We start from the raw sequence: 14,908 nt of genomic DNA on the forward strand, positions 1-14,908 counted from the left end.
GCTAGGTCACCCATACCTTCAACAGGGCCCAGAACTGGACTTCTAAAGTGGTGTCTTAGATAAAGCCAAGATACATGGGAGAACTAGGTTTCAAGAAAGGTGCTTCCCCAACATCTCAAATACCAGTTTAAATCAGTGGTTCTCAACTTTCTTAGTGCTGCGACCCTTTAATACAGTTCTTGCCACAAACCATAAAATTACTTCCGTTGCTACTTCATAACTGTGATTTTGCTACTGTTATGAATCGAATGGATCATAATTAAATATTTTTGGAGATAGAGGTTTACCTAGAGGTTGTGACCCACATGTTGAGAACCACTGTTTTAAATGTTCTTATTTTACCCAGGTTTCTGGGGATGGAAGTGAAATGATTCCTCTCTAAATGTACTATTTTTCCCCCTTTCCGTTGTCCTGGTTCTGTGACATTACTGAGAAACTTGGAAAGAAAATGCAAAAGGACCTGGTATCAGAAAAATAATTATTAGTAGAGATTAGGTGGCTGGTAGTGTCTTACCATACTATTTTGCATTCGTTCATTTAAATAGCTGCCAAGTCAGGTGTATGTGTCTTTTTTTTTTCTTTATTTTATACCCTTCCGTGCTGGGTATCACAACCAGGGACTTGGCATGTGCTAGGCTAATACTATCACTAAGCAACACCTCCTGCCCTTTGCTTCATTTTATGTTTAATACTCTACTTCAATATAGAACGTTTAGTAATTAACTAGAGACAGTTTTTTCACTCAAGTACCAATGTTTTTGAGACAGGATCTCTTCATCAGCCTGGGCCTTGTGAATTAGGTGAAGATGGCTGGCTAGCTAGCAGGCAAACCCCAGGGATTCATGTCTCCACTCTCCTGATGTTGGGATTACAAAAGTGTGCTACTATGCTAGGGTTATAAAAGGATAGACAGGTGGAAGATAGATTGATAGACAGACCTTTAGACATGCAGTGAAGAGTTTTGAAAATGTTGGAGAAAAAGTTGATGGGTTCAACATGTCTGAAACTACTTGAGTTAGGAAAACTTCAGAAGAAAGAGTGCAATTGAATTAGATAGAATACCTTCAGCAGAATGCTTGCTTATAGATTTTTCTGTGAGCCCAGTATGATGACACACACCTGAAATCCCAGCATTTGGGAGGCTGAGGCAGAAGAATCAGAAATTTGTGGATGTCTTGCACATGTCTTTCAAAGCCAAACAGAACACCATAATGAGTTAGGATCATTCTAACTCAAGAAACCAACCAACCAACCAAAAATCTAGAGTTGGCTACCACCAGTGATTCATGTTTTACTAAAACAGTGCCAATCAAAGTCCATACACCTTTTTTGTATTTAAAACAAGTGTTTGCCATCATATTGAGTGAGGTAACCCAGACCTAGAAAGACAAATATCATATGTACTCACTCATAAGTGGCTTTTAGACATAAAGCAAAGAAAGAAAAACCAGCCTACTACAATCCCAGAGAACCTAGACAACAGTAAGGACCCTAAGAGAGACATACATGGATCTAATTATATGGAATTATTGACATATTAGGTCGGTACGATAAATAACCAGACCAGCTCAAGAACAACAGTTGTATTTTTAATAATTGAAAAAGTGGGGAACTCACGCTACCAGAATGGGAGGTCCGAAGTTCGAAATGGTCCAGTAAGCACAACGTAGAGCACGCTCATCTACCCACCCCGGTTTTTCTACCTCGGGCCACACCCTAACCAGATATGGTTGAGCTTCCCCATCATATCCCCTTTTGTCTAAACAAGATCAATCCAAACCCAATACAACAATATACAATAGGAACAGATACCAAATATAAAAATGCAAGCAATAAACAATATTAAGCAAGGAACGCATAACATCATGGGATGTAGAAAAAGACGAGTAAATTGGGAACATGAGAACCAGGGGAGAGGAAGGGAGGGTGACAAAATAAAATATACAGCTCAATAAAAACAATTTTAAAAAAGTTTATTACTTAGCCCAGGCTGACCACAAATTCACAGTAATCCTTCTGCCTTGACCTCATCAGTGCTAAAACTATGGATGTGTATCAGCAGATCCCAATTACTGATATTTTATAGTTAATTGAAATATTTTGTATAATTCAAGACATTATTGTATTTGTTAAAGTATGTGAATTAGTTTTGCTTTTAATACTTGGAACATCCCATTGGGTGATAAACACTAACTCAACAACTTCCTTAATGCTGTGATTGACAGTTGACAGTAAGAACACAGATATTAGAGCTTATCCAGGAAATCCTTAGGAATTCCTTGAGTGAAAATACAGGTCCTGCCACAACGTCTTAAATTTACCTGTTGGTGAAGTTTGCTTAGCAGTCACACCTTGTGCTTTATTTAGAATCTCATTCTCCAGTGGGAAGGCATTCACTCATCTTCTACAGGAAGAACAAATTTCAGTAGCTTTGTTTTTCCATTAATAGTCAACTGTGATCCCTGAGAATTGTCAGTGATATTAGGGTATACGGATGTCTTCTCTGTAGGAAAATCTGCTTCATGTCTTAACAACCTTTATCTAAAGTTTGGCAGTTCCTCTCTTGATACATCACCAGTAACCTTCCACTTAGAGGGGGGTGGTTAAAATTATTTTATAAATAGATGTCTATACACCATGTGCTTGTAATGCCCTTGGAGGCCAGAAAGTTGTCAGATCCCCTGGAACTGGTTGTGAGCTGCCAGTTAGGTGCTGGAAACTGAACCTGGGTCCTTAACTGCTCTTTAGCTTCCACTTTAACTTTTTTCTGATTTTTCAAGACAAGGTCTCTCTGTAACAGGCCTGGCTGACCTCGAACTCCCAGGCTGGCCTCAAACTCACAGAGTTCTGCCTGCCTCTTTCTCCCAAGTTATGGGATTAAAAGCATGCAAGCAACACCATGTCTTGGGCCACTGTAACTTTTTAAAGTGACTTCTAAATGTTTAATAACTCAAAGTATACAATAAAACCATAGGTTTTTGTTGTTGTTGTTGTTGTTTCAAGCATACCTCAAAGTTGTAGCCATTATCACAATCTAATTTTAGAACATTTTTCTTAGGTCAGCTCTTTGCCTTTAGATGTCATGTTTCATTAATCTTTTAAAGAATAAATTCAACCTTTAATTGCATGGCCTGAACATTATTTTAGTATTTTAGTGGAATTGAGACAGAGTTTCTCTGTAGCTTTGGAACCTGTCCTGGAACTAGCTCTTGTAGACCAGACTGGCCTCGAACTCACAGAGATCCACCTGCCTCGGCCTCCCAAGTGTTAGGATTAAAGGCATACACCACCACCGCCCAGATAGAATGCAGTTTTTATTCTGGTAAACAAATTGGGAAAAATACAAAGATGGTTGACTTGGCAGGGTCCTAGGAGTTGAACCCGGGCTTATACATGCTGAGAATGCACAGTACCACTAAGCTGTGTCCTCTCCCTCTGACTTCACCATTTTCAGATGTTCTAAACATTCTGTTAATTTCCCTGCAGTTTTCTTGTGTTGTATCACTAACATAGGTCTTAATCAGTAAAATAAAAAACTGAAAAATTTCAGTAGTTTATTATTTTTTATGATTAATTTCACAAAAGTTGGGGGGAAAGAAGGTGGTTGAAACCCCCCCCCCCAAATTGTTAATGGTTCTTATCTGAACCTCAGTAAGCCAGTTAGGGAGGATACAAAGGAAAGAAAACTAAAGAAATAGGATTTGGTGGTTATGGGTACAATCCCCCCCCTCTTTGTGTGTGTCTCTCTCTCTCTCTCTCTCTCTCTCTCTTTCTCTCTTTCTCTCTCTCTCTCTCACACACACGCACACACACAATGTTTAGTTACTTAAATTCTTTCCATCGTGAAAACCATTTTTTGTCTTGACACTTGTCACATTGCCTTGAGAGCCTTATTTGCTTATTTAAAAGTATTCTATAAGACACACGACATATCAAACATTATTAATCCCAGATTATCTGAGGATTTCAGAGACTCTAAACAAAATAATGGGATAGGAGTGTCTGTTAACCTTATTGAGATCAATACATGTTATTTATTTTTATTGACATACCATTGTGCTATGTAAATATGCACATTTGTTACTTGTTTATCATAATATTTTTAGTTAGATGGAAGTGGTTTGCTTGTTATGTATTTTATATACATGTACCACATTAGCATGGTTCCATAAAATTTACAATTAATATAATTTTAGAAATTAATATCTGGCTTCACACTGCTATTTTTGCTGCCTTATGCTCTGAAAATTGTTAGGTTGGGTTTTTGGGGGGTGAGGTGGAGGTGAGTTTTCAGACAGGTTTTCTCTGTGTGGCCCTGGCTGCTCTAGAATTTACTCTATAGACTATGCTGGCCTCCTACCATCATCTCCTGAGTGCTGGGATTAAAGACCAGCCCAAATTGTTGGATTGTTATTGCTTCCCAGTCTTCACTCTTAATATTATTCTGTCTGTCTTATAAAAACAAACAAATCAACCAACCAAAAGTCTATTTGGCTAGGAGTTATAGCTCTGTACTTCCCAGCACATTTGAGACTTGGACTGACCTCTACTACCACCAAAAATAAATCACTCAAAACAGTGTGTGTTTCTCAAGCTGCAAGTTATATTTGCAGTTTTTGTTGCACTCATTGTTTTATTTGTATATGTGAAATAACTGTATTGTCAAGGTGGGCATATAGAAGTCAGGGGATAGCCTTCAGGATAGGTTCCTTTCCACAGTGGGTTCCTGAACCAAAGTCAACTTGTCAGGCTCTTGGAGAGAACACATTTACCTGCTGAGCCATCATCTGGCCAGCACCAAATTACATTCTGTTCCTTAACTGAAGGTGTACATGCAACTGAGAAAATAAGCATATGTATGTGAAGGATATCTAATTTTTCTGTTTTGTAATAACAGCTTTTTTTCCTGTTTTATAGGTTCTCTTCTTCTAGAGTCCAAAATAAATCCTAACACTGCATATCAGAAACAACAGGTAAAAAAAAAAAGTGAAGCTGTTGTGCATTATGCATTATCTTTCTAGTTTGGTGATTAAATAAATTTACCATTGATTCTTTACAATAAGAAAGTCAAAAACAGATTATAACATTTCGCCAATCTGATTTCTGGAAAAAAAATATTTTATTGCACTGTGGGGGGTGGTTCAGCCTGCCCATGGAGGTCAGAGAACAATTTGAGAGAGTTGATTCTCTCTACAATGTGAATTCAGTCTGTATGTGGTTAAAAGATGTTTGGTTTTTTTTTTTTTTAATTTATGTGTATCCAAGGATTTTACCTGTATATATGTCTGTACCACATGCATTACTGGTGTCTTCAGGAGTTGGGTGTCAGTCAGAAGAGGATATCAGTCCTCCTGAATTGGAGTTAGGAGTGGTTGTGAGCACCCACGTGTGTGCTGGAAACTGAACCCGGATCCTCTGCAAGAGCTACAAGTGCTCTTAACCACTGAGTCATTTCTCCAGCCTTGTTTTTTTGTATTGGGTTTTTGTTGTTATTGTTGTTTTTATTGTTTGTTTGCTTGATGGTAATGAATTCTAAGCCTCTTGCAGGCTGACAAACATGTACTCACTTAACTATGTTGTCAGCCACTATTTTATTTATGTGTATTTGAGTGTATGTTTGCATGTTGCAAGTATGCAGGTACCTGCAGAGCTAGAGGAAAGTGTTGGATCCCTTGGAGTTACAGGTGTTTATGAGATGCCTGACGTGGTTGCTGGGATCTGAACTGGGTTCTTCAAGAATCAGTTCACTTGTTCTGCCTTGGGTTCTGGGGGCATTGTCAGGCTTGAAAAGTAAGTGCTTTTATCCATTTAGCCTCTCTCCCCAGTCCTCAGCCACAATTTTAATTCAAAAATTAAAGAAGCTGTCTTAATCTGAGTTCATATTCCAGATATTCTAGCAACACATGTTTCTCTAAAATTAAAGTAGCAGTTTTATTTTTACCTGAAGGAAAAAGTGACCGTTGCTGTAATAATCAACTACTAACTCAGCCAAGTGATTGGAGTTCCTTTCTGTGCTATCAGAGCTATCTATCTGCAGATAGAATGAAGTGTTTTGCATACACAAATAAAATGTGCTCCACAAAGTCATTGACATAAAGAAATCTCTTTATGACCCTGAAAGTGCAAGTATGAAAAACTTATATCCTTGAGTATTAAAATAAGACTAAAAGGAAGTTGGTATTGGTAGGGGCTGGGTGTGGTAGTGCATGCTTGTGATCTCGGCACTTGCAGGTGGAAGATAAAAGGATCAGAAGCTTTGGCTATAAAGTCTGAGGCCTTGCCAAACAAAAACAAAACAGACAAATAGAACTACTGTGGAGCATAGAACAAATATGCTGGTGTTACATACCTGTAATGCAGTACTCGGCTGAGGCAGGCAAGCCTGGACAGGTACGTTCCTGCTTCAAACATAAAACAACATAAATTTTTACAATGCAACATGTTGGGGAGTGCAGGTAGGTGCTTTGAAGAGTTCAGGAGCAGCAACCACCGAAGGAAAAACATCCATTAGCCCCAATCCCACTTTTAGACTGGAAACTTGTAGAAATGTTTTTGAGGAACATGAGAAGGATATGGGGACGTGTTAAGAGCTGTGGGTTTAGTGAGACTTGCAAATCCCTCCCTCCGACAGGTTGGGGCAACTACAGCTCCAGCACTCTCTTTAATCCAGTCCTTCTGGATCTAAACCTTGAGGGCTTTTAGGGTTTAGGGTAGCTCCATGGATCCCTGGGAAGAACTCAGCCTCTGGTTAGAGGCTGGCCCAGAATATAGGACTTTTTAGTCCAGGCTATGGCTAATAGGGGCTGGGAACTCTCTTTTCATCCAGGCCACAGGAGAGGCTGGGCTTATGAGGAAGACCTCCCAGAGGCTAGGTAGAGGGAGCCCATTACTCAAGCCTTTCTATTTGGAAGTGTATCTGGTAGACTCTTGCTCCAAGGGTAAGACAAGAATTCCAGCTTAGCTCCAGAAACTGGTCAGTGCTCCTTTCTGGTGCTCTGACAGGATTGCCATTTGGTGTATCCTTAAGAACCCACATTTAGTGCTCCTTCAGGTTGAGCCTAGCAGCTAAAACCACTCAAGCTAGCTTCAAACTCAAGGCAGTCATTAGTCATTCTACCTCAGCCCTCTAAGTATTGGATTAGAGGTATGGCTCATTCATGCCTGGCTTGTTCAAGTCAGTAATTTCAGAGGCTAAGTAAGCCACAGGTAAAGAACAGTTGTTGCCAACTGAGTGGAGAAATGGACTTTATTTATTGATCCATTTTGTGACTTCTTTGTTGGGCACTTTAATGATACTATAAAATACAGTGGCAGCTGGGGAAAAAAGCTCAGCAGCTAAGAACGCTGGCTACTCTTCCAAGGGACCTGGATTTGAATCCTAGCTTCTATATGGCGACTCATAACCATCTGTATATAACTCCAGCTCCAGGGTATCCAAAGCCCTCTTCTGACCTCCGTAGGTGTTGCATACATGCAAAGAAAACACCAAAATATATAAGCCTTTTTAAAAATTGTAATGTGTGAAGATGGTCTTGGTGCAAATGGTTTGTATTTTCCTTTTAGAATGTAAGTATTATGTATGCCTTTTATAGTGTTTTTCATATATTGGCCAAACTTCTATTTTTAAAATATTGTTTCATTTATGTTGATTTGACAGAATAAAGTATAACAAAGCACTAATAATTACCAGTAGGCAGTGTTAGAAATGTAAAAAATGATGTTTTTAATTCCTGTTGCCTTGTTGCTTTATTCATTTGCTATATCTTAAAGAGTTTGTGATAACACATGTAGTCATTCAGACTTTTTTTTTTTTTTTAACCCGAAGGACACTCTGATTGTGTGGTCTGAAGCAGAAAATTATGATTTGGCCCTTAGCTTTCAAGAAAAAGCTGGATGTGATGAAATTTGGGAGAAAATATGTCAGGTAAGTTTATGAATAGAGAAACAACACACTCTAATTTTTCACTCAACATACAAAAATAATGGGTTTCATAATGATACTTAAATATAAATAACATTGTTATCCTTGTTCATACCCCCTTTACTTTCCTTGTCTTTCCTCCCCTGGTTCCCTTTTTCTTCAAGTAGTTCTGCTTTTGTCACGTTTTAAGTCAAGATTCTCTCTATGAATGCATGTAGTTATCTTTTTTCTATTACCTAACTCTTGGTTCCCCCTTAAGATATTCTCCTTCCAGGATACACTTACCCAAACCATAGCAGCTCCTGTGCTGAGGATTAACTGTGGGACAAAGAGAAGTTACCCACTTGAGATGCTAGGCAATGAGAGGCAAGCTAGCATCAGTGGATTTTGGGGGCAGAGACAGCACAATCTCAGATGATCAGACATGGGGCAGAAGGCAAGGAGGGAGCCAAGGGCGACTCATGACTCAGGCCTGAGCAAAAGGAAGCATGGAGTTGTCAGCTGAGGTGGGAGCAACTACAAGAAAAACAGTCCTACTTGACATGATGGCACATACTTTTAATCCCAGTGCTCTGGGAGGCAGAGGCAGGCAGGGCTATACAGAGAAACTCTGTCTCAAAAAAAAAAAAAGGAAGATAAATAAATGAATGAATAAAAGTTCTTCTTCACCCCATAAAGACCTTATTCTACTTTCATGTCTTGTTTAATTCTAATCTGTGCGTAAGAAGACGCATACCCTAGTCTATTTAACCTAATGATGTCTATTTCCATTCGTTTTCCTGCAAATGACATTTTATTCTTTATAACTGAGTAAAACTCCCATTAAGTACATATACCGTATTTGCTTTGTCTATCCACTTGTTGATGGTGTGCTTCTGGGCTGGTTCTTTATCTTGTCTGTTTTAAATGGTGTAGTAAACATGGACATGCAAGTATCTGGGGTATATTGGCTTAAATTTCCTTCCATCTGAGTTACATTCTGAGAATATTCCCCAGTCTTTGTTATATTGTTGTGGTTTTAAGACTTGTTTTTATTTATGTTTATGTTTCTTTGTCTGAGTTTATGTGTGGATGCTAGTGTCAGTCCAAAAGAGGGTACTAGATCCCTTTGGAACTGGAGTTACAGGTATTGGTGAGCCATCCAACCTGGTTCCTGGGTTCTGAACAGGGTCCTCGTGATAGAGCACTTGTAAGTGCTGAACCATCTCTCCAGCTTATCTTGTCTTGATGTTTGTTTGTTTGTTTGTTTGTTTGTTTTTGAGATGGATCATAACCCAGCCAGACTTGAATTTACTAGGCAGGTGCCTCTGACCTTAAAACCTGCTTATCTTACTTGCATCTCCCAAGTGCTAAGATTTGAGGCATGCACCACCCTGTCCAACTTCTATAGTCTTTGATGCCATGTGTTTTTTACCTATCTTCATTTGTGACACAGATAATGCATTATTTGTATACTTTCTCGCAGCAATTTACTCAGGCATTAATTTTCCTGTCCAACTTCATATTTAAACTGTCATTTCTTCTTTTGTAGGGGGGAATCAGTTGACTGGTTTGTAAAGTAGACAGAGCTGCTGCAACATATGGAATGCCTCATGAATTTGTATGTCATCCTTGTTCAGGGTCCATGCTGATCTTCTCTGTATCGTTCAAGTTTTAGTATATGTGCACTAAACTGCCATTTCTTGTCATGGTGACTCACACCTATAATCCCAGCACTTGGTGGCCCTGGCAAGACAACTGATAGAAATTCTAGGCTAAACTTTTCTACATAGAGAGCCCTAGGTCAGTCTGGCAATGAAAAGTAAGACTCGACCTTTAAAATAAATATCCACTAAGAGTCATTTCTCAGTTACTATTTCATGGGTTTTGCCTTAAACAGTTTTTTGTATCATGGTTCACTCTAAGGAAGTCACTGCGTTTTGCTTCAGAGCTCTTAGGTGTTTCTCATTCTTAGAATCATTCATCATTTTTGATATAAAAACAGCTAAAAATGCTCCCATTTTCAAGTATCCTTCTTGCTAGCAGTTGCTAGAGCTGAATGCTAGAGGTACATTTTTATCTTTAACTTGGTTTATGAACCAATAGCTGTAATGAAAACTTGTATAATTAACAACACAGAACCAACTTTAAAGTATTTGTGGTAGAGATTGAATATGTGTAGCATTCTTTCAATAGTGCTACCCACTGGTTTAAGTCAAAATCATATCACTTTATAGCATATTTCAAGACTTCAACCATCAACCCTTGCAAAATCTGTCAGTATTAGTTTCAGTCTTGTGTGTCTGTCTTGTCTTCATGGGCGCCCCACCACCACCACCAGAGTCTGTGTCCTGCACCACAGGCTTGTGTTTTCAGCAGTAGGGTCTTAACAACTAGTTTCTTGTATGCTTAGTTTGCTTTTTTGTTTGCTTTTTGTTATTTGAGATAGGGTTTCTCTGTGTAACAGCTCTGGCTGTCCTAGAACTCCCTTTGTAGACCAGGCTGGCCTTGAATTCACAGAGCGGCCTCCTGCTTCTTCTACCTCCTGAGTGCTGGAATTAAAGGCATGCACCAACGCTGCCCAGCTTAACAACTAGTTTTTTACTTCAGCAGATAATCCTGTGGACAGTTCTACACTTAGATATCTCACTTACTATATATGTAGCTTTATTATGTTGGTGCACTTTGTCCTAATTAACTTTTCTTAATCATACGGCTTGTAACGCGTGGGTCTTGCTTGTTGGGGTTTCTGGTCCTGTCTCCAACTGTCCTGCATTACAACTGCCTGGTTCCCGCAGTTATGTCCCAAAAAAATCACACAGAGGACTATATTAATAATAAACTGATTGGCCCATTAGCTCAGGCTTCATATTAGCTCTTATAACTTATATTAACCCATTCTTATGTATGTTAGCCACATGGCTCGGTGCCATGTGGGGCAGGTCACATCCTGCTTCTTCGGTGTCTGGGCAGGACTGTAGAAAAAGAACTTTCTTCTTCCCAGAATACTCCTGTTCTCATTGCCCCACCTCTATTTCCTGTCTGGTTTTCCCACCTATACTTCCTGCCTGGCTACCGGCTAATCAACGTTTATTTAAAATATAATTGACAGAATAGAATTGTCCCACACCAGGGCTATTACCTAGCATTTACAACAGACCATTGATCCACTTTGGTCCAAAGCTAGTTTGCCTTTGTGATCAATTGAAATTAGATGTTTTTCCTTTTTGTCTTAGAATTATGTGTATTCTTTATGACTAGCATTATTATATTTGATATTCGTTTGAATTTTACTTAAATATTGATGAGCTTGGTACTATTCGGTGTATGGCACTATTCAATATATGGTCCTCGAATGTTAATGTGGAGTTTTCCTGCTTAAGAAAAGATGTCCATGGACAGAAGACTCTCTGATGTATTTGGTCCTCTGTCTTGTAGGTCTTGAAGTAAAGTTGTGCCTGACACTTGTACTTCAGGAGAGCTTTTACTAAGTTCTTCAACTTTTGATTAGTTTGCATAAACATGAAAATGTCATTTGGAAAATTACAGCATAGTAGACAGTTGTTTCAGGTTTGAGAGAAGAGTCTTCAAACTTGATATTTGTCATTACAGCTTTTTTTAATGTCTCTTTCATTTAAGGCTATTGCTTAGATTTACTATTTGAATTTTGTCAACTACCACAGAATCTTTTTTTTTTTTTTTTTATAGGTTCAAGGAAAGGACCCTTCAGTGGACATCACTCAAGACCTGGTAGATGAATCAGAAGAGGAGCGATTTGATGATATGTCCTCACCAGGTTTAGAATTGCCATCTTGTGAATTAAGTCGACTGGAGGAAATTGCAGAGCTTGTGGCATCATCTTTACCTTCCCCCCTCCGTCGTGAGAAACTCGCACTAGCACTGGAAAATGAGGGTTATATTAAAAAGCTTTTAGAGCTTTTTCATGTGTGTGAAGATTTGGAAAACATTGAAGGACTGCACCACTTATATGAAATTATCAAAGGGATCTTCCTCTTGAACCGAACTGCTCTTTTTGAGGTTATGTTCTCTGAGGACTGTATAATGGACGTCATTGGATGCTTGGAATATGACCCAACTTTATCACAACCACGAAAACACAGGGAATTTTTAACAAAAACAGCCAAGTTTAAAGAAGTGATTCCGATATCAGATCCTGAGCTGAAACAAAAAATTCATCAGACATACAGAGTTCAGTATATACAAGATATGGTTCTCCCCACCCCTTCAGTCTTTGAAGAAAACATGTTATCAACACTTCACTCTTTCATCTTTTTCAACAAGGTAGAAATTGTTGGTATGTTACAGGTAAGTTAGGTCGTTCTCAGTTCACTATCTCTTATCCATCCATCTATCCCCCAACTTTAAAAAGGTACTGCAAAAATAATAATTTCTTTTACATCCTTACATTTAAACTTAATCTTATGATATGATGGTAAATATTTTAATACTAATAAGAACATGTGCTGTTCTTCCAGAGAACTGGCATTTGGTCCTATTACTCACATCAGGTACCTGTAGCCACATTTGTATATGTCCCTTCTAAAAGTATGTTTTTGAAGTTGTTGAGAATATTTGGACTTTACTTGTTACTTAATAGCTGCTAGGTTGTTAGAGTAAACTTGAATTTACCATCTGAGGAATCATATTAATACTATAGGATACTATGAAGTGTCTGAAGATCAAGTGAAACCATATAGTAAAGTGTTGACCGTTTTCTAATACATGGGACCTTTAAAAACAACAAAATGAATGTCTCTTAATGCTTGATTTGAATGTGACCTAAGTACATAGTATTTTACGAAACCTTAGTCTATTCTAACTGAAATAGATTTTTTTGTGTGGTATATCTGTGTAAGTGTTCAGGTATAAACACCTTAGTGTACATAAAAACCAGTGACGGGCACTGGGTGTCCTGTTACTTGCTGCCTTCTTATTTTGAGGCAGAACCTTTCTCTGGACCTATCTGTTGCTATGTGACCTTGTTTTCCAGTCCGACTCAGTGGTTGCTGATGGTGTATACAGGACCATGCCTAGCTTGTTGTCTAGGTACTGGGATCTGAACTGTTCTTATGATTGCACAGTAAGCTGTCTTAAACACTGAACTTTCTCTCCAGCCCCTACAGATAGAATTTCACTACCACCCTTTTACATGTACACATACAAAATTACACACTTTACCATTGACTAGTTCCTCTGTAATGCTGTTAAGTACTTTGATACTAATCTGGGATGTATGCTGAAATTGGATGCCACTAGTTGTGAAAAAAGTAGAAAACATCAGAGTCGTATTATTTATTCCTATTATGTATTTTAGCAGAAATGACAAGCTTTATAATTGTGTCGTATAGAAAATGTCTCCTAAACACCTACCTTGGTTAATATAAACTACATAGGAACAGAAAGATGACTCAGTACTAGGAGGAGAGAACTAACTTCCAGAAAGTTATTTTCTGGCCTTCATATGTGTTCTGTGACACATTGCTCCCCTCAGTCCTAATATATAAATAAATATAATTTCTTAGAAACTTAACGCTGTAGTCTGCATAAATTTACATTTAGCTGGAGTAGTATTGAATGTACTCCTACCTAAGCAAATATAAATTATTAACAAAATCTTGATGAAAATGTATTTTTGGGTAAATAAAAAAATAATATAAAAAAAATCTTGATGAGGGCCTGGAGAGATACTCTTCCAGAGGACTGGTTCAATTCCCAGCAACCACATGGCAGCTCACAATTGTAGCTCCATTCCCCGGGATCTGACATCTTTATCCCAGTGCACATAAAATAAAGTTAAGCAATAACAACAAAAAATCTTGATGAGAAATTGTAATGAAGAAAATTCATGAGTAACAGGGTAAATATGTGGTAACTATGGATAACTATATGACTTGTTACTTACTCAGAATAATAAATATCCTGTGATAGAATCCTTTGGGACAGCCAGGCAGTGGTGATGCACAGCTTTAATCCCACCGCTCAGGAGACAGAGGCAGGTGAATCTCTGTAAGTTGAGCCCAGCCTGGTCTACAAGAGTTGGTTCCAGGGTGCTGGAGAGATGGCTCAGAGGTTAAGAGCATTGCCTGCTCTTCCCAAGGTCCTGAGTTCAATTTCCAGCAACCACATGGTGGCTCACAAACATCTGTAATGAGGTCTGGTGTTCTCTTCTGACCTGCAGGCATACACACAGAATATTGTATACATAATAAATAAGTAAATAAATAAATAAATAAATAAAAGGAGTTGATTCCAGGACAGGCTCGAAAACTACAGAGAAACCCTGTCTCGGAAAATCAGAAGAATCAAAAAAGAATCCTTTGGGGCCTTTTCAAAATTAATGTGTTAATTATTACTGTGTTAAGTAATTATTTCAAAATAATTTAGTATGTTAAGGAATATATATTTGTGTGTGTGATGGGTATCTTCAAATAATATTTCTTTCATTTTCTATGGGGTTTTGTTTGTTTTGTTTTGTTGTTTGTTTTTGTTTCGAGACAGGGTTTCTCTGTGTTTACCTGGCTGTCCTGGAACTCACTCTGTAGACCACTGACCTTGAACTCACAGAAATCCACTTACATCTGCCTCCCGAGTGCTGAGATTAAAGGCATGCACCACTACCACCTGGCCATTTTCCATATCTTTGAAGCCCAAAGAATGTTTCATTTTTATCTTTACTGAAGAGAGGTTATAGAACCTTAATATCTACCATTAGGTCGTGTAAACTGAGCATGGCAAACACTGACTACGTTGTATGTGTGTTTTGTTTGACTGTTAGAGACAGGATCTCACTGCTGCCCATGTGGGCCTCTCTCCCCACCCCTCTCTTTCTGCCTCCCCATTGCCGTGATTTTAAGCATTTACCACTAGGCAGGCTTGTATGCTTGCGTTTATTAAGTTTCATTGTAACATAGCTGTATTCTATTACATGCTGTCTGACTGTTCTCCTGCAGTAGTAGGGTATGATAAACCACTGGCTTGCAGGGTGTG

General features: G+C 38.5%; 1 protein-coding gene and 1 non-coding gene across 5 annotated transcripts in view; one reads left to right on the top strand and one right to left on the bottom strand.

Annotated features, from left to right (window-relative positions):
- The window catches only part of Ppp4r3a (protein phosphatase 4 regulatory subunit 3A), a 47,551-nt gene that overhangs the window by 13,179 nt on the left and 19,464 nt on the right, over nucleotides 1–14,908 (top strand). For all 4 annotated transcript variants that reach the window (XM_048449451.3, XM_048449452.3, XM_087911571.1 and 1 more), the window contains exons 2-4: nucleotides 4,918–4,973; nucleotides 7,826–7,924; nucleotides 11,609–12,226. In XM_048449451.3, the coding sequence (XP_048305408.2) occupies nucleotides 4,918–4,973; nucleotides 7,826–7,924; nucleotides 11,609–12,226 (773 nt within the window). The remainder of the gene's footprint in view (nucleotides 1–4,917; nucleotides 4,974–7,825; nucleotides 7,925–11,608; nucleotides 12,227–14,908) is intronic.
- Nucleotides 9,496–9,599, bottom strand: LOC125410126 (U6 spliceosomal RNA). The gene has a single exon (XR_007234988.1). It is a non-coding gene; the product is annotated as a U6 spliceosomal RNA (small nuclear RNA).

This window comes from Myodes glareolus, chromosome 11, assembly GCF_982192425.1.
Source record: "Myodes glareolus chromosome 11, mMyoGla1.1, whole genome shotgun sequence".
Taxonomy (NCBI): Eukaryota; Metazoa; Chordata; class Mammalia; order Rodentia; family Cricetidae; genus Myodes; species Myodes glareolus.